Raw genomic sequence first — 27739 nt, 5'->3', positions numbered from 1 at the left:
TCTGCATGTCTTTTTTTGTATCTATTTTATGTTATTTCCTTAAAATAAATTCTTGTTAGTGGAATTCCTGGGTCAAGGCAGTGAATATTTTGAGACTCATGGTATAGAATGACAAATTTATTTTTTTTTCTTTTTTTTTTTTTTTTTTTTTTGAGACGGAGTCTCACTCTGTCGCCCAGGCTGGAGTGCAGTGGCCAGATCTCAGCTCACTGCAAGCTCCGCCTCCCGGGTTCCCGCCATTCTCCTGCCTCAGCCTCCCGAGTAGCTGGGACCACAGGCACCGCCACCTCGCCTGGCTAATTTTTTTGTGTGTTTTTAGTAGAGACGGGGTTTCGCCGTGTTAGCCAGGATGGTCTCGATCTCCTGACCTTGTTATCCGCCCGTCTCGGCCTCCCAAAGTGCTGGGATTACAGGCTTGAGCCACCGCGCCCGGCCGACAAATTTATTTTCAAAGTACTGGTCTAGTTTGCCATCCAGTCGTTGTTTGGGACCAGTAGTATTAAAAAATATATATTTATTAAAATACAACGATGTAGAAAAGTGTAATTAACCTAAATATATAGCTTAATAAATTTATAAACTGAACACAGCCATCTAAACAGCACCCAGAAGCATTGCAGAGTGTTACCAGCACCCCCAGAAGCGTGCCTGTGCTCCTTTTCAGCTAATGTCTCTACCCTGACTGCACTGACTTCTAACAGCAAAAGTATGTTGTATATGTAATGTTCAAAGGTTAACATGTCACTTTTCCATACGTGCATGTTGATACCTTTATTATGCAAGTAATGTGTTCATTGTTTTAAAAAAAGACTATTATAAAATGCACTGACTATATTTTTATTTTATTTATTTTGTAGAGATGGGGTTTTGCTGTGTTGCCCAGGCAGGTCTGCAACTCCTGGCCTCAAGCGATCCGACTACCTTGGCTTCCCAAAGTGCTGGGACTATAGGCGCAAGCCCCAGTGCCCAGCTGAGTATATTTTTAAAAGCATGTATTATCCCCCTAGTGAATGTTGCTCTGCGTAGTTTTTAATGTATATTAAATAAATCAGGCTGTTGGATTGATTATCAGAAAAGGAATCCTGCAGTCCAGGAGATACTAGCATAATGATCAGTCTCTCTTTGAGGCTTCTAGATTTCCATCGTAAGACAAGGAGTTGGGGTGGGGGGAGCGCTTGTTAAAAATGTGCCGTCAAGAGTCTGACTTCATAGGGCTCAGAGGGGCCTAGGGAACTACATTTAAAAAATATTTTTAGGCTGGGCATGGCGGCTCACGCCTGTAATCCCAGCACTTTGGGTGGCCAAGGTGGACAGATCACAAGATCAAGAGATCGAGACCATCCTGGCCAACATACTGAAACCGTGTCTCTACTAAAAATACAAAAATTAGCTGGGTGTGGTGGTGTGTGCCTGTAGTCCCAGCTGCTCAGGAGGCGGATGCAGGAGAATCGCTTGAACCCAGGAGGCGGAGGTTGCAGTGAGCCAAGATCACGCCACTGCATTCCAGCCTGGTGACAGAGGTGAGACTGTGTCTCAAAAAAAAAAAAAAAAAAAATTTTTTTTTTTAAATTTCTTAATACATAATGGTTATGCATGTTTTTAGAGTACATGTGATATTTTGATACATGTGTATAGTGTGTAATGATCAAATGAAGGTAATTGGAATATCAATCATTTTAAACATTTATCTTTATGCCGCAAACATTTGAATTCTCTTGCTATTTTGAAATACACGATAGATTACTGTTGAACTATAGTCAGCCTGCTGATCTGTTGAGCACTAGGTCTTATTTCTTCTAACTGTATTTTTTCCCATTAATCAACCTCTCTTCATCCTCCTTTCCCCCTGCACTCTTCTGGCCTCAGGTAACCACCTGTCTATTCTTTGTCTTAATGAAATCCACGATGAGCGAAATCTCATCCACTTATGAGTGAGAACATGCGGTGTTTGTCTTTCTGTGCCTGGCTTATTTCACTGAGCATAGTGACATCCAGGGGAACTGCATCTTTAACAACACTCACATGACTGACTTAGGCACATCATCATGATGTGAACTCCATGTGGGCAGGGGCCTAGCTAGTGTCATTCACTGCTGTATGCCTGGCCACATAGTAGACATCAGTGAGTGTGTGCTAAATGGTTAGATGAGTTTTTTGAAAGTTGAATCAGGTGGTTCTCACTCACTCACCACAGTTCTGGGATTGTAAAAGCGGTGGCACTGTCTGATCTACTGTTTACTTGTCATGGGTCTTTAAAGAAGTTTCTAAAAGTCTTATACCTTGACGTTTGCATAAATTATATTTTGACAACTTTTTAAAAAAAATTTTGTTGCAGTTATCATGTATTCAGTTCAAATCATTCTATAGTACATTGGATTGTAGCTAAATAAGCAAAATGACTCAAATTTAATAAAATGTTTTGCTTCAGATAAAGTACTGGATCTATTCATTTTTCATTCCATACAAAATTATTTTTGACACTACTCTGGAAATTCACTCCGATGTTAGGAATAGTCTATACCTTTCATGAATCCAACTCAGAAATAAAATAAGTGACCTAGTATACCACTACTTGGAAGTTATTCTTTGGTGTTTAATGGTAAATATACTTTATACTAAAAGCAGATGGTTTTTTACATATATTGTAAAAAAGATGCAAGCACTTGAACACGTGCTTTTGTGTTTGTACCCCAGGGATGTTCTTTATTAGTGATATGGCTTTGAGAAAGTATCATCGTCTTTTTGGACCTAGGTCTCCTCAGCCTTAAAATGGAAATAGTACCAGCTTCACAGGGTCCTTGTGAAAATTCAGTGATAATGTGTGTGCGTGTTTAGCACTGTTTCTGACCTGTGATAGGTACCTGGTAAATGTTAATTCCCTTTCTCTTTCCTCCTATTTAAATTAGTATCCAGGTTACTTCTTTTTAAGGGACCATCTTTCTTTTTCTTTTCTTTATTTTTGAGACTGAAAATAAAGCCAAGAAATGCAGTCTTCTTTTTAAAAAATCAATAATAAATGGTGTGTTTTGCCCTAATATATGAAATGTTAACTGTGATTTTGTTTCAGGATTTTTTTCATTTGTTTTCATATCTTGTTTCTCATTAGGACATGAAAGATCAGATGTCAACTTCATCTGTGCAGGCATTAGCTGAAAGGAAAAATAGACAGGTAAGAAAACATCAGAATATAATTATCAATGAGAGAAAGCATACAGTTAGATATTTGGAATTTTAAAATGCTGACCATCCATGGATCGTGTAATCGAGAGGAAGACTTCTGCTGGCAGGGCCTGGTGTGACCATGGGAGGTTTTGTGACAGTCCCAGCAGCCTGTCCCAGCACACTGTCAGCGTTTCCCTCCCTCCTCTTACCCTCTGGTCTTCTCCTCTGGGCTCCATAGCACCTTTTGCCTACCCTTACTCTAGCACTTATCACAGAGTTCTTTTACTTTTTTAATGTGTTTATTCTGTACCTGTTGAATACACTCTGTGTGCCAGGTTCTTTGAAAGGCTATAATTACTCACTGTCTTTCTGTCTGCTGGGCCCCAGGCCCCTTGACAGTGAGGAGAGATGTGTGTCATGGTTTTTTGTTTTTTGTTTGTTTGGTTGGTTTTTTTTTTTTTTTTTTTTTAGCTCTCTAGCAGTTACTACATTGCCTACCCATGAAATGCATTAGACATCTAAGGATTGACATTTGATATAAAGACATTAGAGGAACCTTAAACTTGTATGTTAAATTACATTTCTCTTTGTTTTAAGTAGTTTTAAAAAATTACATACTTTGGCATATCAATAGAAGCTCCTAATTGTTAAAATACAGTCCTTTTAAAAAATGTAGAATGGTCATCTAGAATTTGGACTTTCATTTAGATTGAGATTTGATTTAGACTTTTTTGGTAGGATAGAATGTTTTTTGCCTATTGCTAAACTGTTAGGTGATTTTTTTGACAGAAGTAGTTTTTAAATTCTGTGGATATCCATTTTCCTTAGCAGTAAAAAAGACTTCATGAAAAATGATAATATTTGCTTTAAATGACTTGTCTTAGCCTCATTTTACTAAGATTCCAGAAAGTTATGAATTGTCTGTTGAGTAGGCTCTTGAGAAATTTCACTGTTTTTACTAACTAGCAATCAGTACTTCATACCTGTGGGTATTTGTCAAGCCAATTAATTTTGAAAACAAATATTATGGAAGCTTGAAGAAGAGGGAGGGTTCTATAAATATTACCTAACTTAATTTTCCTGTTTTCTTTTCCTGCATTCCATTTTTCAAGTCATTGTTTTGTTTTTGGCTTTTTAATCTTACTTGCCTCATTTGCTTTCTTTTTGAGCAATACAGCTAGGAAAAGCCACTAGCTGGTCCATTCCATTTGGCTCCCTCTCTTGAAAGAAGCTAGTGAATGGCCTCAAGTTGGCTAGTTTTGGAGTTCTCTTCTCATTTGCACTTGAGCTTATAGGAAGTGGAAGTACCTGAAGTAGTCGTGACAGTGAGGTTGGTAACACCTATGCTGTTACTCTTAATTTGAATGTTTTATTCTCTGGATAGTATAGTTGGGCTAAAGTAAATAAAATTTATATTATTTATAAATACATTTATATAAATATATATTTAAGTTATATAAATATATATTTATATTTATTTATAAATATATATAAATATTTATATAACTTATATAAATATATATAATAGTACCTGAGATTTATATATATAAATGTGTATATATACACACAATATATTTATATAAAATATATATACATATATCTGTTTATATATTGCCTGTCCAAGTATGGCTTGGAATTTTGTTTTAGGCCATGAGTGAAATGTCAAGTTGCAAATTTTCAAGGAAAAGCAGGGCCAGGGCTCTCTAAGCACTCCAGCAGGCATGGGCCTTGTCACATCATGCCAGGTACCAGGCGCTGCTCTGCTCCCTGCCTCACCAGCACCCCTGCTCTGGCACCCACACACAGGTGCATCTTCCAGTCCTTGGGCCCTCTCTCAATCTCTGTCCTATTATCACAGACATGTGGGGTTAGACCAATGAATTTTAAGCTATTTTACAGTAAAATGTGGATGATTTGCCCTATACTTAGCTCTGCCTAAGTGTACACCATGGAAAACGTAGGGAAAATAGCCCTGTGACCTCAGGAGCACACAAGGCCCTGGTGGTGTCCCAGTTCTCTGTGCTTAGGCCAGTGATGCATTATAGCCTTTTTCTGACCCTAAAAAAAATTGTCATTAGTTCCTCATGTCTTCCATAGAGGTCCTTAGAGTCTGGATCAGAATGAGCAGGATCTTTTCAGTCTTGATAGCCCTAAGACCAGGTCAGGGCAGAGCCACCCACAAAAAGCCTTGGATCTGCTTTACACCAGAGACAGTCACCATCCAGCCTCGACTGGACTGAAGCTCTGGGCCCCTGGAAGCTCTTGTAAGAAAAGCTTCTAATAACTGAGCTTCCCTCATCCTAGCCCCTGAAGTCTGGCCATTTGATAGAGTTCACCCCTCGCAGTCTGAGAAGAGGTCAGTGTCAGCATGGAGGAAGATCATGGGGCTGTTGGAAGGGTTTTCAGACAGAACCAATTAACCAGGCAGGCTTTTAATAGTGTCTGAGATTTTTAAAAATTACCTGATAGGAAAATTTGGCAACTCTACAAGGAAAAAGAGTCTTAGTTGCTAGCGTCTTCTGGCTCTGGCTGCGGGGCTGGTGTGAGCAGTTATTTTGACCAGTCAGAAAGGCTTGTCGGGATCTGGTCAGAACAACCGCCAAGACTGAGCTCTCACATTCGTGCCTGTCCTCTTCATGTGAGGAAGACATACCCAACCTTACCCGTTTATGGCTGCAAACTTCCTTGAATTCATACTTGGGAAACCCGACCCTGGTGTCCGGGAGCCCTGGTGGAGAACTCTGACTTTAGGGCAGCCCTTGCCTAGGTTGCCAGGGTCAGGCATTCCTTGTGATCATACCTGCCTGGTAAAGTAACCCCCAGTCATCATCTGGAAAGCCTGAAGGACCCTAGATTCTATTCATGGATTAAACTTAACAGACATTGATGGTTCTTGTGCATTTGTGTGTGAAGAGCTATGGCTTACCTTCTTGTCATTCCAGAGAACTCTCCCCCTCCCCTCACCAAAAAAACCCAAAACTTCCCTGGGTCACACTTTTCTTTAAAAAGTACTCTAGATATTTGGAATCAGGTTGACTGGAACCTATGGGTTGTTGAAGTTCCACAGGTACCAGGAAGAGCTCTTGTACAAGAAATTGAATGCTTTTCAATTATAAGACAGTATATAGATGGGTGTTTGTTGATTTAGCAGGCATCTGTTTGCACTTTAAGGAGACAAAGCCCATTGTGAGGGCTATTGGGAGAACTTAAAGACATAGAGGACCCTTCCTGGAATTCCTTAAATTGTACCACCCAGGCACCAACCTACACCACTACATAAAAGCCTTGCTCAGGGAAAAATAGATAAGAAATGTGAAAACTCTTTATATCACTCTTGATGCATCACTTGTTCAGTGATAGTAATTGTTTGTTTCTCCTGACTCCTCTGGTTGTTCTGCTCACACAGGCACTGCTGGGAGACAGTGGCAGCCAGAACTGGAGCACTGGAACAGCAGATAAATACGGGCGCCTGGACCGAGAGCTCCAGCGAGCCAATTCTCATTTCATTGAGGAGCAGCAGGCACAGCAGCAGGTACCCCGAGGACCCCGGGCTTAGGACAGGGCAGTGGGAAACAAGACACCCCCTTAGTTCCTTTGCCAGCCATGGAGTATTGTGGTTTAGTGACAAGCAGGGTAAGCCAGAGCTTGTCCTGTGTTGATTGTGTTTAATGATTGCATATGTAAAGGGTTTCAAAATCACAGCATGACTGCTTCAAGAGAACCAAGCTCAGCCAGACATGGTGGCTCGCACCTTTAGTCCCAGCTACTCAGGAGGCTGAGGCCAGAGGATCCCTTGAGCCCAGGAGTTCAAGGCTACAGTGAGCTTCGATCATGCCATTGCACTCTAGCCTGGGTGACAGAGCAAGACCCTTTCTCTAAAAAAAGAACCAAGTTCAGTTCTCTTAGAAAAAAACAGACCTTTGTTCATCTCAGCAGAGATACTTTCAGAAAGATATCTCATTTTTTTCATTGAAAATTATTGTTTCCTTTTTTTTTTTTTTTTTTTTTTTGAGACAGAGTCTTGCTCTGTCGCCAGGCTGGAGTGCAGTGGCACCATCTTAGCTCACTGCAAACTCTGCCTCCCGAGGTCAGACAGTTCTCCTGCCTCAGCCTCCTGAGTAGCTGGGACTACAGGCGCACGCCGCCACGCCCGGCTAAGTTTTTTTTTTTTCTATTTTAGTAGAGATGGGGTTTCACCTTGTTGCCCAGGCTGGTCTCGAACTCTTGAACTCAGGCAATTCACCTGCCTCAGCCTCCCAAAGTGCTAGAATTACAGGTGTGAGCTACTGCGCCTGGCCTCTTGGTTGGTTTTGTTATATGTAAAGTTGACTGCTTTTGTGTAGATTAAGGGGTAGGAGGAAAATGAAGTTGATTATGTCTGGTGTTGCCTTTGATATGTAGCTATATTAATAAAAGGAAGTTAGTGATAATGTGTCTGGGGATTTGATGAGCATATACCCATTGAAACTATTGATTCTTAAATATTGTGTTTTATGTATACATGTAGTTTATATGTTCTTTTGTTCTTTACATTAGTATGTCTGCTTAACCAGTTGTTTACTTAAATTGCTATTAAACACAGGAAAATTTTTTTCTGTAGAAAGTGAGGAGAATGCAACACAACTAAAAGTAAATATTTGTCAGTCAGAAGTTGTCCTTGAGGTAACTTATTGCCACAGGGCGTCCTTTAGTTTGTCCTTGAAGAGGGAGGAGAGACTGTGTGCATAGTTCCCCACATCCAGAGATTTGCCAGACTCTCTTGTATTTAAGCTGTGGCAGTCTGTTGTGGATTGAGACCTTGATCTTGGCAATGGGCTTCCTCCTCCCAAACATCCCCACGTCTCAGTGGTCATCTGCACGTGTGCTTTCAGCCATTGTCTGCTCCATTATTGGACGTCAGCCAACCAGAGTAAATCTCTCTTGGTGGTTTCAAGCCCCGCTGACTGTTCACAAGTTGGATCAGCAGGAGATATCAGTAGCTTGACAATCCAGCCTTTTGAGCAGTGTGTTCTCAGAGGCAACGGTCTGGTCCTTTGATTTCTGGGCTTTGCTTCTGAATGTGAATTGTCCCAAGTTGGCAAAGAAACTAGCAGCTGCTAGATTGCTGGGCTTGGAACCAGGTAAGATGGATTTTAATTGCTTATTTCCCATTTCTCTGGCACCAGTTGATCGTGGAACAGCAGGATGAGCAGTTGGAGCTGGTCTCTGGCAGCATCGGGGTGCTGAAGAACATGTCCCAGCGCATCGGAGGGGAGCTGGAGGAACAGGCAGTGTGAGTATTGAGACACCCCTCTCGCTGCAGTGAAATTCAGGGGCAAAGCCATCCTACGAGACCCCTAAAAAGCCTGGCAGCTACGTGGCTGGTAAGATCAAAAGCTGTTTTATTCGTAGCTGCATTTTTATTCTGTTTTGCAGACTAGCCTCCCCAAAAGAAGCAAATCTGCGCTGTAAATTTTACTACAGGCTTTAGGCAAAGTTGTTGTTATTTTTAAACACCTCCAAAAACAGACACAGATTTCTCTGAGCAGATACTCGAAGTACAGTTATGAATGGGAATGTGAAGCAGAGAAGCCTCTGTAACCTGTGGGGATTTTTGAGCTGACTTTATCATCCTATGACTCTCCCGCTACATTGAGCAAACACTCTGCTTTGCATCTTAAATTATTGTAACTTTGGTTTTTTGTTGTTGTTGTTGTTTTTAAAACTTACAGATTTAACACCAGTTAACAAAAACTCTTTCCTCTCAAAAAAATAAAAACAAAACATAACCTCAGTTTGTTTTTCCTTATGAACAGTCCCTTTTGCGCTCAGAAGTTTGATGGCAAAAACTGCATTCTTAAATGCTGCCACAGGATACCTTTATCATTTTACAAGTCTTTTTAAAGAGAAAAATAATAAAACAGTCCGCTAGGATATTTCAGAAACTTTCCTGTCTTGATATTACGTTTATCATGACACATTGATTCATTATAAATTCTTAATGGGCCCCTGTTCTACACCAGGCCTTCTGGAAGCCAAGGGATGTAGAAGGGAACAGAGCAGACAAGACAGCCCATCTCTGCCAAAGAGTTTGCCACTTGCTGGGTAGAACAGACATTGTGTGAGTGGTGAGGGGTCATTAGATGATGGCAGTGACGTGGGAGGGCCCCTGTGATGGGGACAGTGCATGCTGCCTGGAGAGCCCTGACTTAGCCCAAGGTTTCTGAGGAAGAGGGGTTTAACTGAAGTCTGAAGGATGTGTGGATGTTAGCCAGGCGAGGTGAGCGTTGGTGTGGAGGCAGGTGGTGTGGGGAGCATAGACAAGGAGGAAGAAAGTGCGCCTGTGAAGATGGAGAGGTGCACACATGCATGGAGCAGGGAGGTTCCATGTGTCTGGAGGCAGAGAACAAACCAGGGAAGGTCTTGTCACCATGGTCAGGAGGTACGACTACTTATTCTGAGCATGATGAGAGACCAGTGGAGGTGAGGTTAGGAGTGATGGTGTGATCAGGTGTGATTTAGATGATGTGCTGCAGTGGAGCCAGGTAGGGAGACCAGGCAGGAAGCTGGAGTAGCCAGAATCTGTTTCATGTCTATCTAAAATGGGTCCTGACCCTAAAGTTCAGTTTGAGGAGGGGAAGGGACTAATGGCCTGAGCTTCTCTGTTGATGAAGCAGCCTGGCAGGGCAGTGGGTAATAGAGTCTGAGGGACTTCCAGTTAAAGATGGTGAATTGACACACCCCTACCTCCACTCCCTATCCACAGCTCACTAGAAAAGTAGTAAAGGGGTTTGTTTTAAGGGCATGGTGGTTCACACCTGTAGTCCCAAGTACTGGGGAAGGAGGCTGAGGTGGGAGAATTGCTTGAGCCCAGGTGTTTGAGGCTGCAGTGAGCTATGATGGCACCTCCAGGTTGTACTCCAACCTGGGTGATAGAGGAGACCCTGTCTCTAAAAAGGTAGAAATAACAGATAACTGGGAAAAAGCGTGGGATTTGGACTTAGACCTGTGCTATCTAGTATAATAGCTACTAGCCACATGTGGCTAGCTGTTAAGTAAGTTTTATGTGGCCAGTCTGAATTGAGATGTGCTCCAGAGATAAAATGCTTACTGGATTTTGAAGACTTAGTATGGAAAAATATAAAATAGCTTATTAATAATGTTTATATTACATGTTGAAATGATAGTATTTTGACTGTATTAGGCTAAATACAACAGAATTAATTTCACCTGTTTCTTTTGAAATTTTTAAAAATGTGGCTACTAGAAAATGTAAAATGGCATATGTGATTCATATTTTTGTTGGATGGTACTGAGATAGATTTGGGCCAGCAGCTTGGTTGGTGAGTGTCCATGGACTGAAGGTGGGGTGATGTGCCTGTTTTGTCTTCAGTATGAAAAGTCACACCCAGCGCAGAAAGGTAGTTCTTGCTTTTCAGAGTTTGACCCTGTCTGGATAGGCCTGCCAACTGCAGCACCAGGATGCTGCCAGGATCTAAAATGAGCTAAATATGTTTTAATTTGAAAATTTAGGTAAGGGACAAAGACTTGTTTTAGTTGTCAATATGGAGTTCATGTAATAGTTGATTTAATAAAGAGTTGGTTGCCCTGAATCCTGCAAGACTGTCAGGTGTCTAGTTGGGCACAGATCAAGACCAGCAGTTCCTAACTGCCATTGATGCTGTCAGAGTTAATATAGCCTTTTTAGTAAGACTGTTAGTACTAATTGGTATATTACATTCTAGCCTCAGAATAATCATTTACTAATCAAAAGTTGAAAAGTCTGGAATATTTAGTGACTTATGAAATAGGCACTGCTGAAATCGTATTTTGGGGTTTTCTTTCCCAGCTGCGCATTGGACAGCAAATAGTGTAAGCCTGCTGGAGTCAGTTTTCCTAGTGGGAAATACTGGTTTCTCTGTGAGGACAGATGGGGAGATGTGCATGTGCGTGCACACACACACACTCACACACCCCATCAGGGATGGTCTTCTGGGTTTATAATAAAGCACATAGTGCTTTACAGGAGATTATTTTATCAAAGTACATTCCTTAACTCATATTGACATAAAGTGCTTTTGTGTATTACCTGCTTCTCACAAGAGTCGTGTGAGGGAAGTTGGGCTGATAGGATTGCCCTGTTTTACAGGTGAGGAAACAGTCCCAAAGAGCTGTAGGGTACGTTGTCCAAGGTAGCGGTGTAAACAAGTGGCAAAGCCTGGCTGTCTGCCTCAGATAGCATTGTTTCTACCACATTGCACTGCCACTGAGTTTGTGTTATTGTATAGACAGGTCCACACTGCGTTGTCTGCAGTTCTGAAATCTAGAAAGCTCTAAAATCTCCTTTCATTTTCTTTTTTTTTTCTTTAAATTTACAGCAAGCTCATGTTACAGAAGAACCTCACCTGAACTGACTCCAACTCTGACTCCTCATAGTTTTTTCTGCAGAAATATTAAGTATCTGATTACGGGGACTGCCCCAGACCCTCCTGGCGGTATTGACTAATGCAAAGCATATGTAATTTAGGCTTTTTTTAAATCCCGAGAATTCCAAAATCAAAATCCTATCTTGTCCCAAGGATTTTGGATAATAGAGTGAGGTCCTGAAACCCAGCGTTGCCTATTTTGTTTGCTAAAATGGAGGCCTAGTCCTGTTAACCCAGCGCACGTGCACTGCCAAGACTTCGTGCTTACCAGCGACCTTCTGTGTCTGCTTCTCTCTAGTATGTTGGAAGATTTCTCTCACGAATTGGAGAGCACTCAGTCCCGGCTGGACAATGTGATGAAGAAACTTGCAAAAGTATCTCATATGACCAGTGGTATGTATGGTGTTTAAAGCTTAAGTATTTGTACTTAATTCTAGAACTCTGTCTTAGGGGCGTTGTCTCATAGTTATGCCCATCCAGATCCCTTTCTTGTTTTTTTACAGATCCCTTTCTCTTTTTTTTTTTTTTTTGAGACAGAGTCTCACTCTTTCACCCAGGCTGGAGTGCAGTGGTGCCATCTCAGCTCACTGCAACCTCCACCGCCTCCTGGGTTCAAGCAATTCTGATGCCTTGACCTCCCGAGTAGCTAGGATTACAGTTGCATGCCACCATGCCCAACTAATTTTTGTATTTTTAGTAGAGACGGGGTTTCACCGTGTTGGCTAGGCTGGTCTCGAACTCTTGACCTCAGGTGATCCGCCTGCGTCAGCCTCCCAAAATGCCGAGATTACAGGCGTGAGCCACCATGCCTGGCTGATCCCTTTCTTATGGCACTTTTTTTTTTTTTTTTTTTTTTTGGTGATGCCTTAGAATCAGAGAATGGAAGACTTGTATGTTCAGTCTTTATCTGCTGCGCACGGCCCAGTAGAGTAACTTTGTTTGCAATTACAAAATCCTTCTTTATTTTACTGTTTTAAGATTTCCTTGCCAAAATAGGGAACTTATTTAAAACAACAGTTAAGTCAGTTACTGTTTCTCCTGGACATTCTTTCATTGATAGAAAGACACCTACTACTTCAGAATAAGATGGCATGTGTGGATCTATTTTAAATTGTTATATTTGAAATATTTCGGCCGGGCGCGGTGGCTCAAGCCTGTAATCCCAGCACTTTGGGAGGCCGAGGCGGGCGGATCACGAGGTCAGGAGATCGAGACCATCCTGGCTGACACGGTGAAACCCCGTCTCTACTAAAAAATACAAAAAAAACTAGCCGGGCGAGGTGGCGGGCGCCTGTAGTCCCAGCTACTGGGGAGGCTGAGGCAGGAGAATTGCGTGAACCCGGGAGGCGGAGCCTGCAGTGAGCTGAGATCCGGCCACTGCACTCCAGCCTGGGCGACAGAGCGAGACTCCGTCTCAAAAAAAAAAAAAAAAAAAAGAAATATTTCAGCAAATTTGCGCCAGGATGAGGATGAAGAAACAATTTTCCGATTAGTTACTGTGTAAGATATGTTCCAGTGACTCTTTACATGGGAAATAATATATTTTAAATTTTAAAAAATCCAGTATCTTTTCTTTTCTTTTTTTTTTTTTTTTTTTTTGAGGTGGAGTCGCCAGGCTGGAGTGCAGTGGCCGGATCTCAGCTCACTGCAAGCTCCGCCTCCCGGGTTTACACCATTCTCCTGCCTCAGCCTACTGAGTAGCTGGGACTACAGGCACCTGCCACGTCGCCCGGCTAGTTTTTTGTATTTTTTTTTAGTAGAGACGGGGTTTCACCGTGTCAGCCAGGATGGTCTCGATCTCCTGACCTCGTGATCCGCCCGTCTCGGCCTCCCAAAGTGCTGGGATTACAGGCTTGAGCCACCGCGCCTGGCCTGGTATCTTTTCTTTATCTGGTGGGGGTGGCTTGCTGGAAGGAGAAACTGAGATGCTCCTTGAGGTAATCTGGATGTTCCCTGACTGTAGAACACCTCCCTTGCGTTAGAATATCCTGTTTCTTGACACCTCATTCTTCTGTTGGTTTCCTACTGTCAGGTACATGTTATAAGGTCTAATAGGTTAGCTTTTTGAGGCAAGATTTAAATACATATGCACGTTTACTTTTTAGAAGTTTAACTCATAGTCAGGTTACATAACAGTTCTCTAGAGTTCAGTTTCTTATCTATAAAAATAGGTTGAGTCCTACCTCTCCAGGTAATTGTGAGGATTAAATGAAATACCAATAAAGTAGAAGTGCTTAACTGGATTTACCATGTATTTATTGGTACTTAGTAAATGTTTTTTAAGAAATTGTAAGGCAAGAAAAATTGCAATGGCCCCAAGGGGCAAAGGACCTATTATATCCAAAACAAAGAGAAGCTCCTATCTAGAGTCATTTTCTTCTTTCTCTCTAGGGACAAGTATCTTTGTTTCTAGCAGGCTCTTCATTGCCTGAAACTGTGCATATATGGGAAGCAGGCACCAGCTTAGTTCATCTGTCACACATTTAGAGAAAGGTTTGCAAAGTCTTTGATTCCCTCTGTTGTCTCTTCTTCTACCTTCTCCCCTCTACTTTAAAAAAAAAAAAAAAAAGGGGTTTTAATGAAGAATTGTATAACCGGTTTAACCTCCAGGCCTCTCACTCATGTATGTATTAGTTGCAAAGTCAAGTAGCTACTTCAGCACCAGTTCTGTTTGGGGAAGAGCAAGTGAACAAAGATGCACTGTCTTTGTTTCCCAGCATTCTGGGTATGAATAATTTAGAAAAGTACTTGCATTGTGAGAAGCGGCCCAGTGTGTATAAATAGCACTGAAGTTTGCTTATGCTTTATTCTACTTTTTCCCAAAAGAAAAATTGGGGAAGCAATGTAATAACTTTGGTTATATTTGTATAAGAAAAAGAGCCAGGAAACAGAGCATTTATCCTGAATGGTGCTTCACTTTTGACAGGTTACTTGTGTTTTCATTTTAATCTTTGCTTGCTACCCAAAGAAATACTCCCTAAGGATCTCCTCCTGCTTGGTGCTTTCTGCTTTGATTTGACAAACAAGCAATTTGTATTGGTCTCTGCTCTGCTCCATAATTTTTGCAGAAGTTCACTGCTTTGTGATCAAACCTGTACATAAAGGAATCCTACGGAGGCACAGCGAAGTGTGATTACGTAGTTATGGACACACGGGCCTCATGATTCTTCAGCGGCAGACCATCTCCGCTCCCCATGGTTGTCTGCTTCATGGGGAGAAATCAACCAAGACTCCACATTTAGTTTTTTGAATGACCCAAGAGAGACACTAATTGTATTCTCTTACCCACAGAAGTATTTTATTTTAAGTAGATACTGAGATTTTTTTCCCTCTCACTTTCTGACATTCCATTCATCTTTTCTCTTTAGGGGAGAAAAATATTTTGAGAGAGAGAAAAAACTACCATTGGAGTTCTTTTGTTCCCCTCTGACTTTTTGAGGCAGGTCCTGAGCTTGCAATGCTGCTTAAAACTTTCCACTTGAGGTCACAAAAGCCCCTGTGGTTAGTACCCATTCCTTCTATGCATGAAGCCTCTGTGGGAAGTGCTGAGAAGTCTGCTGGGGTAACAGCTCCCTGGGGTTACCTAGTTCATGCTTCATAGAGGCAGCGTAGCCACTTCAGAGGAAAATGGCTTTAAAAGAGCATCCTCGGGTTGTGCTGGCTTATGTGGTATATGCTTCTCCTTGGTGAAAATTCCTACTTAATACAGTTGTGGAAGAGGAAGTGATTGGAGGGTAGTAGGGGGCGTGAATCGAGGCTGATGGAAAGCCAAAAAGTGGAAATCTGGTTCAGTGTTGGAAATCTGGTGCTGAAAATGGCGACATGCCTGAGGGAAGGGGGTAAACATAGGAGTGTGTGAGGTTGAGGGAGGGGTTGGAGAAGGAATACTTTCTCTGTTTTCATCCTGAAAGAATCACAACTAATCATTTTAGCAAAGTGGCTTTAAATTACTGTAAGCATTTTAATCTTTTAAAAAAATTAATAAACTATTTTTAGAACAGTTTTACGTTCCTAGCAAAATTGAGCAGGAAGTAGAGAGAGTTCCCATATAGCCCCCTTCCCCCACGCATAACCTCCCTGACTATTGATATCCAGCATCACGGTGGTACATTTGTTACAGTCAGCCTACACTAACACATCATTAATCATCTGCAAAGACCATTGTTTACATTGGGATTCACTCTTGGTATTGTACGTTCTGTGGGTTTGAACAAATGTATAAATGACATGTATCCATCATTGTAGCATCACACAGAGCAGTTTCACTGCCCTAAAAATCCTGTGTTCCACCTGTTTATCCCTCCTTTCCCCTAATCCCCCAACTACTGATCCTTTGACTGTCTCCATAGTTCTGCTTTTCCAGCATGCGTATGGTTGGAATCATATATCACAGATCCTTTTCAGATTGACTTCTCTCACTTAGCAATGTGCATCTAAGTTTCCACTGTGCTTTTTCATGGCTTGATAGCTTATTTCTTTTTTAACACTGAATAATATTCGATTGTATGAATGTACCACAATTTATCCATTTACCTATTGAAGGACATCTTGGTTGCTTCCAAGTTTTGTCAATGATGAATAAAACTGCTGTAAACCCCTATGTGCAAATTAGCCAGGCGTGGTGGCGTGTGCCTATAACCCCAGCTACTTGGGAGGCTGAGGCAGGAGAATCGCTTGAACCCAGGAGGCCGAGGTTGCAGTGAGCCAAGATCGCACCACTGCACTCTAGCCTGGGTGACAGAGGGAGACTCTGTCTCAAAAAAAAAAAAAGAAAAGAAAAGTGCAGGTTTTTATATGGACATAAGTTTTTAAGTTCATTTGGATAAGTGACAAGGTATGTGATTGCTGAATGGTTATGGTAAGAGTATGTTTGGGTTTTGTAAGAAACTGCCAACCTATCTTACAAAGTGGCGGTACCAGTTTGAATTCCCACTAGGAGTTCCTATTGCTCCACATCCTTGCTAGCATGTGGTGGTGTCACTGTTTGGGGTTTTGACCATTCCAATAAGTGTGTATTGTTTCTTGTTTTAATTTGTATTTCCCCAGTGACATCTAATGTTGAACATCTTTTCATATGCTTCCCTGGCATCTCTTTCATGGTTTTTCTTTCTTTTTGTTTTTTTTTTTTTTGAGACAGAGCCTGACTCTGTCACCTAGGCTAGAGTGCAGAGTGCGATCTCAGCTCACTGCAACTTCTGCCTTCCAGGTTCAAGTGATTCTCGTGCCTCAGCCTCCCGAGTAGCTGGGATTACAGGCCTTCACCACCACGCCGAGCTAATTTTTGTATATTTAGTAGAGACAGGGTTTCACCATGTTGGCCAGGCTGTTCTTGAACTCCTAGCCTCAAGTGATCTGCCTGCCTTGGCTTCCCAAAGTGCTGAGATTACAGGTGTGAGCCACTGTGCCCAGCCCCATCTCTTTTTTGATGAGATGTCTGTTCAGGTCTTTTGTCCATTTTTAAAATCAATGTTAGTTTTCATACTGGTGAGTTTTAAAAATTCTTTGTATAATACATTCTGGACAACAGTCCTTTATCAGATGAATCTTTTGCAAATATTCTACCCCAGTCTGTGGCTTGTCTTCTCATTCCTTTGACAGTGACTTCTACAGAGCATAAGTTTTTAGTTTTAATGACATCCCGATTTCAATTATTTATTTCATGGATATATAGTGCCTTTGGTGTTGTAGCTAAAAAGTCATTGCCATATCCAAGGTCATCTAGGTTTTCTCCTGTGTTTTCTTCCAGGAGTTTGATAGTTTTGCATTTTACATTTAGGTCTGTGGATACATTTTGAGTTAATTTTTGTTAAGGTGTAAAGTCTGCGTCCAGCTTCATTTTTTTGGCATGGATGTCCAGTTGTTTCAGCACCATTTGTTAAAAAGACTCTCTTTGCTCTGTTGTATTGCACTTGCTCCTTTGTGAAAGATCAGTTGGCTGTATTTATGTCAGTCTATTTCTGGACTGTCTGTTCCATTGATCTGTTTGTCTATTTTCCTAATACTACATTGTCTTGATTGATGTTATGGTAAGTCTTATAGTTGTTCCACATTGTGGGAATATTCTGTGCCAGGTTTTTTTTTAGTCTTTTTTTCTTTTTTCAGGTTTCTGTTGACAAATTGTGTGAAGCTCAGAGATCCTTTCCTTCTCTGTGTTTAGCCTACTAATGAGCCCATCAGGGGCATTCTTCATTTGTGTTAGTCTTTTTTATCTCTATTTTTTTTTCGTTTTAGAATTTCCGTGTGTCTGCCTACGTTATCCATGTGTTCTTGCATGTTTACTTTTTCCATTAAAGCCTGTAGCATATTAACCACAGTTTAAAAAAATTCCTCTTCTGATAATTCCAGCATTCCTGCTGTATCTGACTCTGGTTCCGATGCGTTTTCAGTTTCTTCGTACTGTTGCTTTTTCCTTTTAGTGTGCCTTATAACTTTTTGTTGAAAAGTGGACTCGATATACTGGGTAAAAGGAACTGTGGTAAATAGACTTTTACCATAGATGGGGTGGTGAGGTCGGGGGTTGGCAATTTCTAGTCCTATGATTAGGTCTTAGCTTCTGGTGAGCCTGTGCCCCTGGCCTGTGAACCTCACCAGTGCTTCCCAGTTTTTCTACTGTTAGGTGGAACTGGATGGCTAGAGAAGACTGGAGTTGGGTATTTTCCTTCCCCCAGGTTAGATTCTGGTTAGTTTCTTTTGAGGTCAGACTTTTGTTTAGAGCAGAGTGCTCTGGAGTATTTCATAATGGTTCTTTTTTCCCTCCGCCTGCTGGAAGCATGAGAGGATTTTTCCCAATATTTGCTGAGAACCTGGTCAAGCTCCTGGAGGTAAAACCCACAGAAGTGTGGGGATCCCCTTTGCCTGGGTCCCCTTGGAGTGTTTTGGTTTTTTTGTTTTTTTTTCATCTCAGACTTGTCCACACTGAGCCTTCAGTGACTCATCAATTAAAGTTAAGCTTTTCCTACCAGGATGCTGGTTCCTGTGGAGTTTGTTGCTTCGTGGGTTTCTGCTCTGATAAGCTGTGATTCTCTGTATGCACCTGTAGGTTTCTGCAGTTTTAGGGGCAGCAGTTTACCATGTGACCTCACTTCTCTGATGGATCTAAGAAGAGTTGTTGCTTTTTCAGTTTGTTCAGATTTTTACTTGTTACGACAGAATGATGACTTCTAAGCTTCTTACGTACTTGGCTGGAAATTAAAAATTTAACATTTTTTATCAGATGAGAGAATGCCAGCTATAAAAGTTTTCTTGACCATTGAAGTAATAGTTTAACAGGTCAAAGTGTGACCTGCAGTAAGCCAACTCTGCCTCCCCTAGACCTTTGGAACAGTCCTACCTGAGAACAGGGAGTGATGGACCTGCGGTCTTTGTCCTACTCACAGAGTTAACTAAATGAGTTTCTAGTATGTCTGAGGTAAACCAACATGATCACCACTTAGAAGGTACTTGCTTTACTTATAATTTGGTGGCAGTTCTCTTGTCCAGTTCTAAGACTTTGATATCCATAATATTTAAAATAATTTTAAGTACATGTTTTGCCTTGTGGAGAGTTAAGCAGTTTATTTTCATAGTCTGAGATCTTTTTACAATGTGATTATCAATAGCTATAGTGTGCTAAAATCAGTGGGCTTTCAAAGACACTTTAGTGAATCAATATGTCTTTATATTTCTATTGAAATGGAACTCTTATTCCTAGTGGTTGAACTGCGTTTTCATGAATTCTGTGAATTCTGTTATCAGTCGGGCCCTTTGTGGAAGATGCCAAAACTCATCAGTGGAAAGACTGCTCATTTTTTCTACGTGTCTCCAAATTAAGGAAGCATCCTGATGTTGACAGCATCCTCTGTGCCCTAGGTTTGGGCACTGCACAGTGTGTGTATGACAGGGTTTGTGTTGTTTAATTCTCACAACAACCCTGCGGGGCAGCTGTTGTAGAGTTGGGACCACAGGATTGTGAGCTACAGCAGGGCTCCCCCAGGGCCTGTCTGGGCCCTTCTGTTTCACAGGGCCTCCCTGCTCTCAGCCATTTGGATGGACTCTAGCCACTTTGTTTCCTGTGCCTGCTGTTCCAAATTGTTGGTAGGGCAGAAAGTTTCAGAAAAAACATTCCACTTTCATTTACAGAGGAACTGTATAAGGTATTTTAACCCAGTTACTAGTTAAGTAATCTTACTTGACTAGGTGTGGTGTGAAATTAATCATGCTGTCTCACTGGAGCTTGCTTTTTCAGCTGTTTATTTCCTGAAGTGACCAGCAGTAGCTTTCATCTCCTTTCTCTCCTCCCGTTGTGCTCATTGAGAAAAGAATGTGATTATTGTTTAATTAAATGACTTGACTTTTATGGGATATTAAAGCAGGCAGGCTTTGATCTGTAACACCAGTGCCAACACCTTTTTTGAGGAAAGCTAAGATCCGCAGATTGTAATTAAAGACTTGAGACACAAAGCATGTAATTATTACGAGACATTTTCAGGGGACTGGCAAAATTGTGACTGCACGCGAAATGCAGGCCAAGAACAGAACAGTGTTAGAGTATCAGGCACCTGGGCAGGTGTAAGATCATGGCCCCGTCATTTGCACGTTCTGCCCCTTTTCTGCTTCAAAGGGTGCCATAAATTCCACGTAACTGTTTCTTGGGGAACGTGGAGTCCCTGTGAGAGCTAATCCCCATGTCCTGCCTTCCAGATCGGCGCCAGTGGTGTGCCATAGCCATCCTCTTTGCAGTCCTGTTGGTTGTGCTGATCCTCTTCTTAGTGCTGTGACGGCGGGGCCTCTGGGTGCGAGTTCCTCCTGCATATGAACCGAGGGGAGGAGGAGAAGCTAAGCACGTGTGACATTGCCGTCTACTCACATTCCTATCCTGGAAACATACTGCTGCACTGACTTTTCTCCGTGTGACCCCACAATTGACATGGCTTCTCCATCCCAGCGCTGGAAGGGCCAGTGGGAAGAGGAAATAGATGTCTGCACTCCTGGCTGCAGCTGGACAACGGAAGCCCCATGCCGCCTGTCCAGTGCTGAGGAGAACTAGCTGCTGCCTTGCTTTCCGGGACCTCGTTCGCTGAGGAGGGACTCACAGACTTCACTGGTGTTTTGCTGTTGCTCATTCCATGCATCTTTGGCAGCTCTTTTCTTCTGCTCAGACCCTTCCCTGTGCTCAGACAGTGCGCCGCTGTCCCATCAAAAGAAACCTGTCAGGAATGCAAGCTTCTGGGTATGTTTCGTTTCCCATTGCTGTAGCATTTCTTAGCCCCTGAGAGCTGATGATTATTGAGGACAGAAGGCTCAGAAACAGTTTGTGACAGAAAATGCAGTGTTTCATTTTTCAGGGATAAATGCTAAGATAAAATTGCTTTTCCAGGTCATTTTTTTTTGTGGTAAGAATAACTAGTGGAGAATAATGAAACACCCTGGGGCTTGGGGATGCTAACAACTTGTGGCTTTAACTGACAGGAGAAATTAAAAAGAGCAAGAGGGCTCTGCATTGGCATAGCTTAGGGAAGGGTTGATGGTGTCGCCAGAGGTCAGCTCCTGATCCTTGCCGACTTGATGTTGCTGTACCAGGGCTTCCTCCCCAGAGGTGCAGCTTGCGTTTTGAGGGTAATTCCTACATATGTTGTTGCTAAATAGCTCAGTAACACACTTGAATAGATTTGGATACCAGATTGTCCTTATTACAGTTCTTTTACTCCTAGGGCACTCTACATTGGGGGTGGGGGTTGGGAGTGGTTAGTACAGTTATTACATTTATTCAGAAACGTAATGACATAAAAGATTAGCTCTGGGCCAGACTTCTCTTACCCTGTGGGTAATGGCAAGGATGTGTAGGTGAACTTGGTTCTTTTTTTTCCCCTAAGATGACAGCTTGATTTTATCATCTGCAGTCAAGTAACTGAGCCAATCCAAATTTAAATGATAGATGCTTTAATTGAGTTTAAGTAGCTGAAACTGCTGAGACACTAAACTTTAAGCTTCTGATGACTTTTTAAATGCCTCAAATGTGCACATGTATATAGGATATTTTTATAACTTCCCTGATGAATTATCTGATATTAAAGTAGTATTTGGACCCAGAGCCAGAACTCGGTGGTGGAGGCTGCTGGTCTCTCCTCACCACCTTCTTTTGCACTTGGAAAGAACAGCAACATCTGGATAGAGTTCTAGCTTTGACTTCTCATTTCCTCGTCTTTTTGGGTGCATTCCTCAGCACATTTTTTTTTTAACCTTTTTGTTTGTATTTCATGTGGTTTTGTTTGGGGGTTTTGGTTTTTTCACCCTTTTTTGTGATTTGCAATGATGTGCTTGCCCAGCTAACTTTTGAATTGCACTTTTTAATAAATATTCGTAACAATTTTTGAAGAAGGATATTTTATCTCATTTGAGATCATGGTAGGTTAAGAAAATATGCCTGTTGATGAAAGCTTAAAAGCAAATTTGTGAAACTAAAAGGGTGATTGACATCCATGTTTACACTCCGCTCTAATGTTTGATATATAAATAAGTTATTTTCAAATTAGGAAAAAAAAGTGAGTATTACAAAGGGCTTCAGATGTGTAGAGTACTAGGTTATTTATGTTTTACAAAGTTTGAATCGTCTATAAACTAAGAAAGGGGATGATCTTTAGATTTGCATTAAAATACAGAAATCTTTTAAAGTGAATGTGGACCTTGTCTAAGTACTGTAATCCACACAGCACATTATAAGAAGTAAACCACCATCTTAAAGAATTATAAAATTACCTTATTTAAAAGCCATGCTGTTGTTCTGCTATTACCAGATTTATTGTGCCACACAAAAGGATCATGTGTGTCAGCAGGGGCCGTTTGGAGCAAACCTAGTCATTAATGAGTAAGATACTCCTGTTAGTTCAGGCACCAAGTTTTATGACCCAGAGTCTTAATGATGTTTGGATATATTTCAAATAGACGTGCTTACGTCACTGATTTAAAGTATTTTCTAAATAGTGGCCATTGTAGACCTGACTCAGGCTGAAGCTAAATAGATAACAATTTAGAAAGTTAACTGAAAATACGGGGCATTCTCCCCGTAGGGCCACCATGCCCTTCTGCCCCTGGCTGACTTGATCCTGGGTCTGATCCTGTTGCACCCTGACTGGGCAGCCCCTGCAGAACCAGTGTTAATTTGAAGGGCCTCCACTCAGGCTCCAAATGTGGCAGCCAAAGAGAACAAGCCGGGGAACCTACATTTATTGTTAAGGACAAATATTTCCTCCTCAGTGATGCTAATGTTCAGGGCTTTAGAGGGAACCCAGGTGATCTCTTCACCCTGTGTCCTAGAATGGGAGAGTAAGTAGACAGCGGTGATAACCCCACACTACTTATAAGCGCATCCTTAGAGCACTTGGGGCTTTCTTTCCCCTTTCGCCTTCTGTACCTAGTACCATATTCCAGTTTTAAAGAACTGGCAGAATGTGATGGATAACAGAGAAAGAGCTCAATTTATGTTTATTGGAAGAACATTTTACTTAAATGATTTGAGGGGTGGGAGGGAACGAACAATTGAGTTTGCCAGAGTGAAAATCCATCTGAAAAACTAAACTACCTTTAGTTTTTAGTCCTAATTTTTGGTGTTGTCTCTGTGGACGGTGAAGAATCACAATGCTCTGTGTGCCCTGGACTGTGTGGCAAATGCAGGTTGCAGCGTGTGTGTTACATGAGGATCTTCCACAATTTCAGAATGCACGCCAGAGCTGTAGGGGAAACTTGGTAACTTGCCCATTATTCTCTGCTTTTAGCCAGAGTTAAACAGACTGATGGGTCTGGTAGCCAACAACTTGGCAACTTCCCCTCCTTCTCACCTCGTGAGATTAAGGGCTGTGAAAAGAAATCTAGTCTAACTCCAACAGAAATCTGTCTCTGTTAAGTGTTTTACCTTCTGTAAGTAGAGATGGTAGAGCCAAGATTTTTCTTTTGGTAATTTCCCTGTCTATAAAGTGAGACCACAGGGATATCTGTTCCCTGTTACCTTTTTGGAGAATTCATAACATTTGAAGATCAAAAAATTGAATGATAAATATGAATGGCTTTTCAATTCTGTGGGCTTTGTACCGTTTGGCTTCACCTTGTACTGCAAGATGAATTTGTAAACAAAACAAAATTGAATTGTCTGGAAAGCTAAAGTTCTAAAATATGGAATGTACTGCCTCTAATTTTTCTTTGTCTTCCTCTCATTGGCATTTTTTTCTCTCCCAGGTTTCTTAAGAATAATGTTTTTTAAAGGAGGCTTTTTGCCCATCAAGAATAAAAAGAAATAAAACCAAAGGGTTACCGGACTTAAGCCCCCACAGTCACTGTGCGCCATCCCTGAGCAAAGTCCGCCTCTGAGGACAGTGCCCCTGCCCCAGTGACAGGCCTTGCTCCTCCCAGGGCCTTTGCTTCTGGTTAAGGGGACGTTTCATTACTGGCTGGCCTGAATAGGGGGTGGTCTGTCTTTCTTTCTCTCCTTTTTTTTTTTTTTTTTTTTGATTAAAAAAATAAAACCAAACCAGAATTTATTGAAAGCAGGTAACTTCCGGTAGCTCCGATTAGGGTAACTCAGCTTAGAGATACTGTTACTCAGGACAACAGTATGTACAAAAGTCTCCGGAAGAGGAAAACGAAACAACCTGAAAACAATTCGACTTGAAAAGGATTGAATCACTAGAATGATCATATTGCAGAATAACACAAAATGCAACTTAGAGCCACCCAAGCCTGAGGGTAAGAACTCTACTTCCCAGATTCTTGGATCACAGCCTATGACTTTTTGGGGCACAGAGGCTGGCTTCAGCATGAGGATCTCACCACTAACTGCATGTAACGTATCCATGCATTGGGCAGACGCTAAACACACAGAATGAGGCCACCAGACAGGGTACACATGAACCCATGAGATCGGTGCTCTCTGCAGAGTCTGTAGACCTGGCAGGGGACCATGGATAGCTTAGAGGTACTTACTCTGCAGCTGGTCACATAAGACCGTAGACTGGTCTAAGCCCTACAGTTCCCTTATCCAATTGCCCACTAACCAGTGAGAGAGAGGAGCAAGACTTGGAAGCTGCTTCCAAACCAATTTTTGGTCTACAGTAAACAAGGATAAACATAAAACACCATTCCACAGGCCAGCTTCAAAGGAACTAGTGGGCAAAGAAGGTGAGAGATCCCAAAGCCCCATTTAGTAACCCCCACTGAAGGAGGGGGATGGGTGTGAGTGGTGAGATATCCTGTTCTGCTGCTGTGGGCACCCCTGTGACCTGTCCTGCTGTACCATCCGGGCCTTGATTCGTACGGTTCCCCCTACTTCCTAGATGTGCACTCTCATGGCCCAGAGCTCTCACCTTTCTGAGCCTGATCCTCCTGGACTCCTGCATACACAGAGTGGAAATGCCAGATCCTGAGGGTTCTCTGAGGAGAGTGAGGTGGCAGTGTTTTTGAGAACATGGGGTCCTTCCATGCCATGTCAGTTGCAGATGGGGCAGGCCAGAGGATGCTGAGTTACAGGAGGCAGAGAGCAGTCACTCAAAGAGCAGGGAGGAGAATACAGCTGGGAAAATGACGAGAAGTTTCCATTGCATGGACTCAGCAGGGGATTTCTGGGGTCAGCTCGGTTATGAGGCATAAACAGCAAAGCTTGAAAACTGATGTGAGAACAGTGTGTCTCCCCCTTTCCAAATTCCCCAGAGGAACCTACTCCCTGCTCTAGAACTTCACATCAAAGAAACAATGCACCTGATGGGAAGAAGTCTTTTCAGGACCCCAGAAGTGCCCATTGGTGGCCCATCAGAACAAGTCTGGCTGCTTCTCATTTTTGGGTCTGCAGATTTGGGCAAGATGGCTAGAGGGCTGGAGGTTTCCCAAGGCCTCTAGATGCCGTTGTGCAAAATCAGTCCTCCACACATCACTGGCCAGTAGTAGTATGCTCGCTCCACCACCCACTGGCAGTGAGGAAGATCTTTTTGCTGTCAGAGAGGGCTGCCATTCACTAACATGCTGTAAGTCCGTTCCCTGGCTGCTGGAGTGCACAGGCGAGGGGGTCTTGAAGACCCTCGTGTCAAACTTGAGTGTCAGGCCTGCAGTTGCTTTCACCATAGATAACCCTTGTTGCCCTGCAGCTGGGGTAACTGTTATGGTGTGTCTTGACCTTTTGCTCTTCCTCTTCCTTGTCTGAACTGAGTTCCCTTCTTGGGTAAAGGACGACCTTTATGTTTATTTTCTTCTTCCACTATCCTGTCGCTCACGTGCACAGGAGTCCCACCTTATCTGTGGTTTCACTTTCTGAGGTTTCAGTTATCAGAATGGGTTGCACCAGAAAGCACGAGCCTATACAAAGACATCAGCAAGGGAGTCCTTATATATATAAGGGAAGAAACAGTTTATCATCTAGTCAGTACAATCTGCGGTTTCAAGCATCCACTGTGGGTCTTGGAATGTATCCCTGCAAAAAGGCACTGGGGCAGGGGGCACTTCTGTGTACTTCAAAACATGTACACGATGAAAACACAGTGTTATCTGTCAATCTGAAAACAAAATCGCCATGACTTCTGGGCACTGTAGTCCTACCTGTGGACTGGCTGCCTGACTGTGGAGCGTCCTCGTATTGGACATTAAGGGACTGTCCTAAGATGGCGACTTCTCATTTGGCAGCCTGTGGCAGCTGAGTTTGAATTTGGTGGTGGCCGTCGCGTGTTAGGGTAGCCATAGAGCTGCTCCCTCTCAGCTACAGCAGCAAGCACAGTTTCACTTGACCCATTTTACACCTGTTGTCTCCACCCAAGCACCATGGCTCCAGCTAGGAAGGGCGGCTGTTGGGTGGCCAAGACCAACTCGTTATAGAGCCAGAAGCTGACCTCCTTTCTTAAGGATTTCAACCGTGAAGTGCAAATACTATGGAAGCCAATTCAGTCAGGCAGAACCTCTCCCAGAAGATTGACAAGCTGCATGACCAGGCCACTCAGCGGCTTCCTGAGGCACAGTGTGCCATGAACTGGTAATGCACAGACTGTGCATCCGTAGCTGTTTCGTGAGTAATATGCACAGTGCGTGTCTTGGGTATTTTAAAGTACATGAGAGGGTTGTTTCAGCAGCTGATGGGATGCCAAATGTTTGACTTTTTATTATTCCAGCCCTTCAGATTTCCCCAGAATTGTCACCTTCTAGAGCGTGTGTCTTCCCAGTGCGTTCCGGAAATTCTCTATACCACTGCCGTGTTGCTCAGAAAACAACAGAGCTTTCAGTCAGTTCAGGTAACCTTAGAATCTGCGCTGATGCCTCAGAAAGGAAGAAAGGCCAGGACGGCTTTGGCTTGGGTGGCACTCTTAGTTCTCCCTTGGTTTCACTTCCTTTTCCATTTTGGTGGCTTCCCATTTCATCCCATAGCCTCCTCTCAGAGGCTGTCCCACCCCTCCTCCCCCCAGCTCCATTCTTCCTACTCTCTGGCCCATTTGTGTCCTCAGAGGTCTGGCTGTTGCCACTGCACCTGCCTCAGACCCAGTGTCACCTCGCCAGGGTTTCAGCCAGCCTGGCCTTCCAGCTGCCACCCAGCAGCTCAGCTCAGCAGAACCTTCTGGCCCAGACCTTCACTCCCAACTCCCACCCAGGGGCAAATGCAGAAGCCTCTGCTGGTGCAGCCAACACGGAGTGGGGGAAAGGGGAAGAGGAACAGCAGCAGCTTCCTGTGCTTCCCAGCTCAGAGCATTGGTAAGAGTGGGTGGAATTTGGCATTCTGCTTCTACCATTTTGAATGAATTGGCCTATTCTTTATACCGTCACCCCTCCCTTCCAAATCATTCATTCTGGTGTGCAGCCCATTTCTGTCTGTTTTCTAATGATATGACCAGAGCTGCCATGTAAGCTTGTGCCCTGCACAAGGATAGATACCCCACTGGCGAACAAACGGGACCAAAATTCACTCTGTGTTCTGCTGGCCAAGCCAGGTGACCTGGCCTGGGCTGCGTCCTCCCAGAAGAAGGGTTCATTTTTCCAGTTTGCACATGTGCTATTTGTGGGTTAGCTGAGGCCCTGCTCATGTCTTCGGTTGGTTCACAAACCAGAAACAGAACAAATGGCCAGAAATTAGTGTTGTAATCAAACTAGATTTACAACCAAGGCACGCTGAGTGGCATTATGGGTTTTATCCTGCTGCATGGCAAGGCGTTCATGCATGGGCTGTGCTCAGTGTC

At 42.7% G+C, this 27739-nt stretch overlaps 1 protein-coding gene and 1 pseudogene across 2 annotated transcripts in view; both read left to right on the top strand.

The window, feature by feature from the left end:
• The window catches only part of LOC105484524 (syntaxin 6), a 48322-nt gene extending 26750 nt beyond the window's left edge, over positions 1 to 21572 (top strand). The window contains exons 4-8 of one of the 2 annotated variants that reach the window (XM_011746241.2): positions 3107 to 3169; positions 6569 to 6694; positions 8328 to 8434; positions 11866 to 11960; positions 20247 to 21572. In XM_011746241.2, coding sequence (XP_011744543.1) covers positions 3107 to 3169; positions 6569 to 6694; positions 8328 to 8434; positions 11866 to 11960; positions 20247 to 20323 — 468 coding nt within the window. In that variant the 3' untranslated portion in view covers positions 20324 to 21572. The other variant, XM_024793676.2, reaches the window with a different exon arrangement.
• The window catches only part of LOC139357815 (uncharacterized protein C9orf85-like), a 27883-nt pseudogene continuing 20705 nt past the window's right edge, over positions 20562 to 27739 (top strand).

This window comes from Macaca nemestrina, chromosome 1 (assembly GCF_043159975.1).
Source record: "Macaca nemestrina isolate mMacNem1 chromosome 1, mMacNem.hap1, whole genome shotgun sequence".
NCBI classification, from domain to species: Eukaryota; Metazoa; Chordata; class Mammalia; order Primates; family Cercopithecidae; genus Macaca; species Macaca nemestrina.
This window is presented reverse-complemented; position numbering and strand designations above follow the sequence as displayed.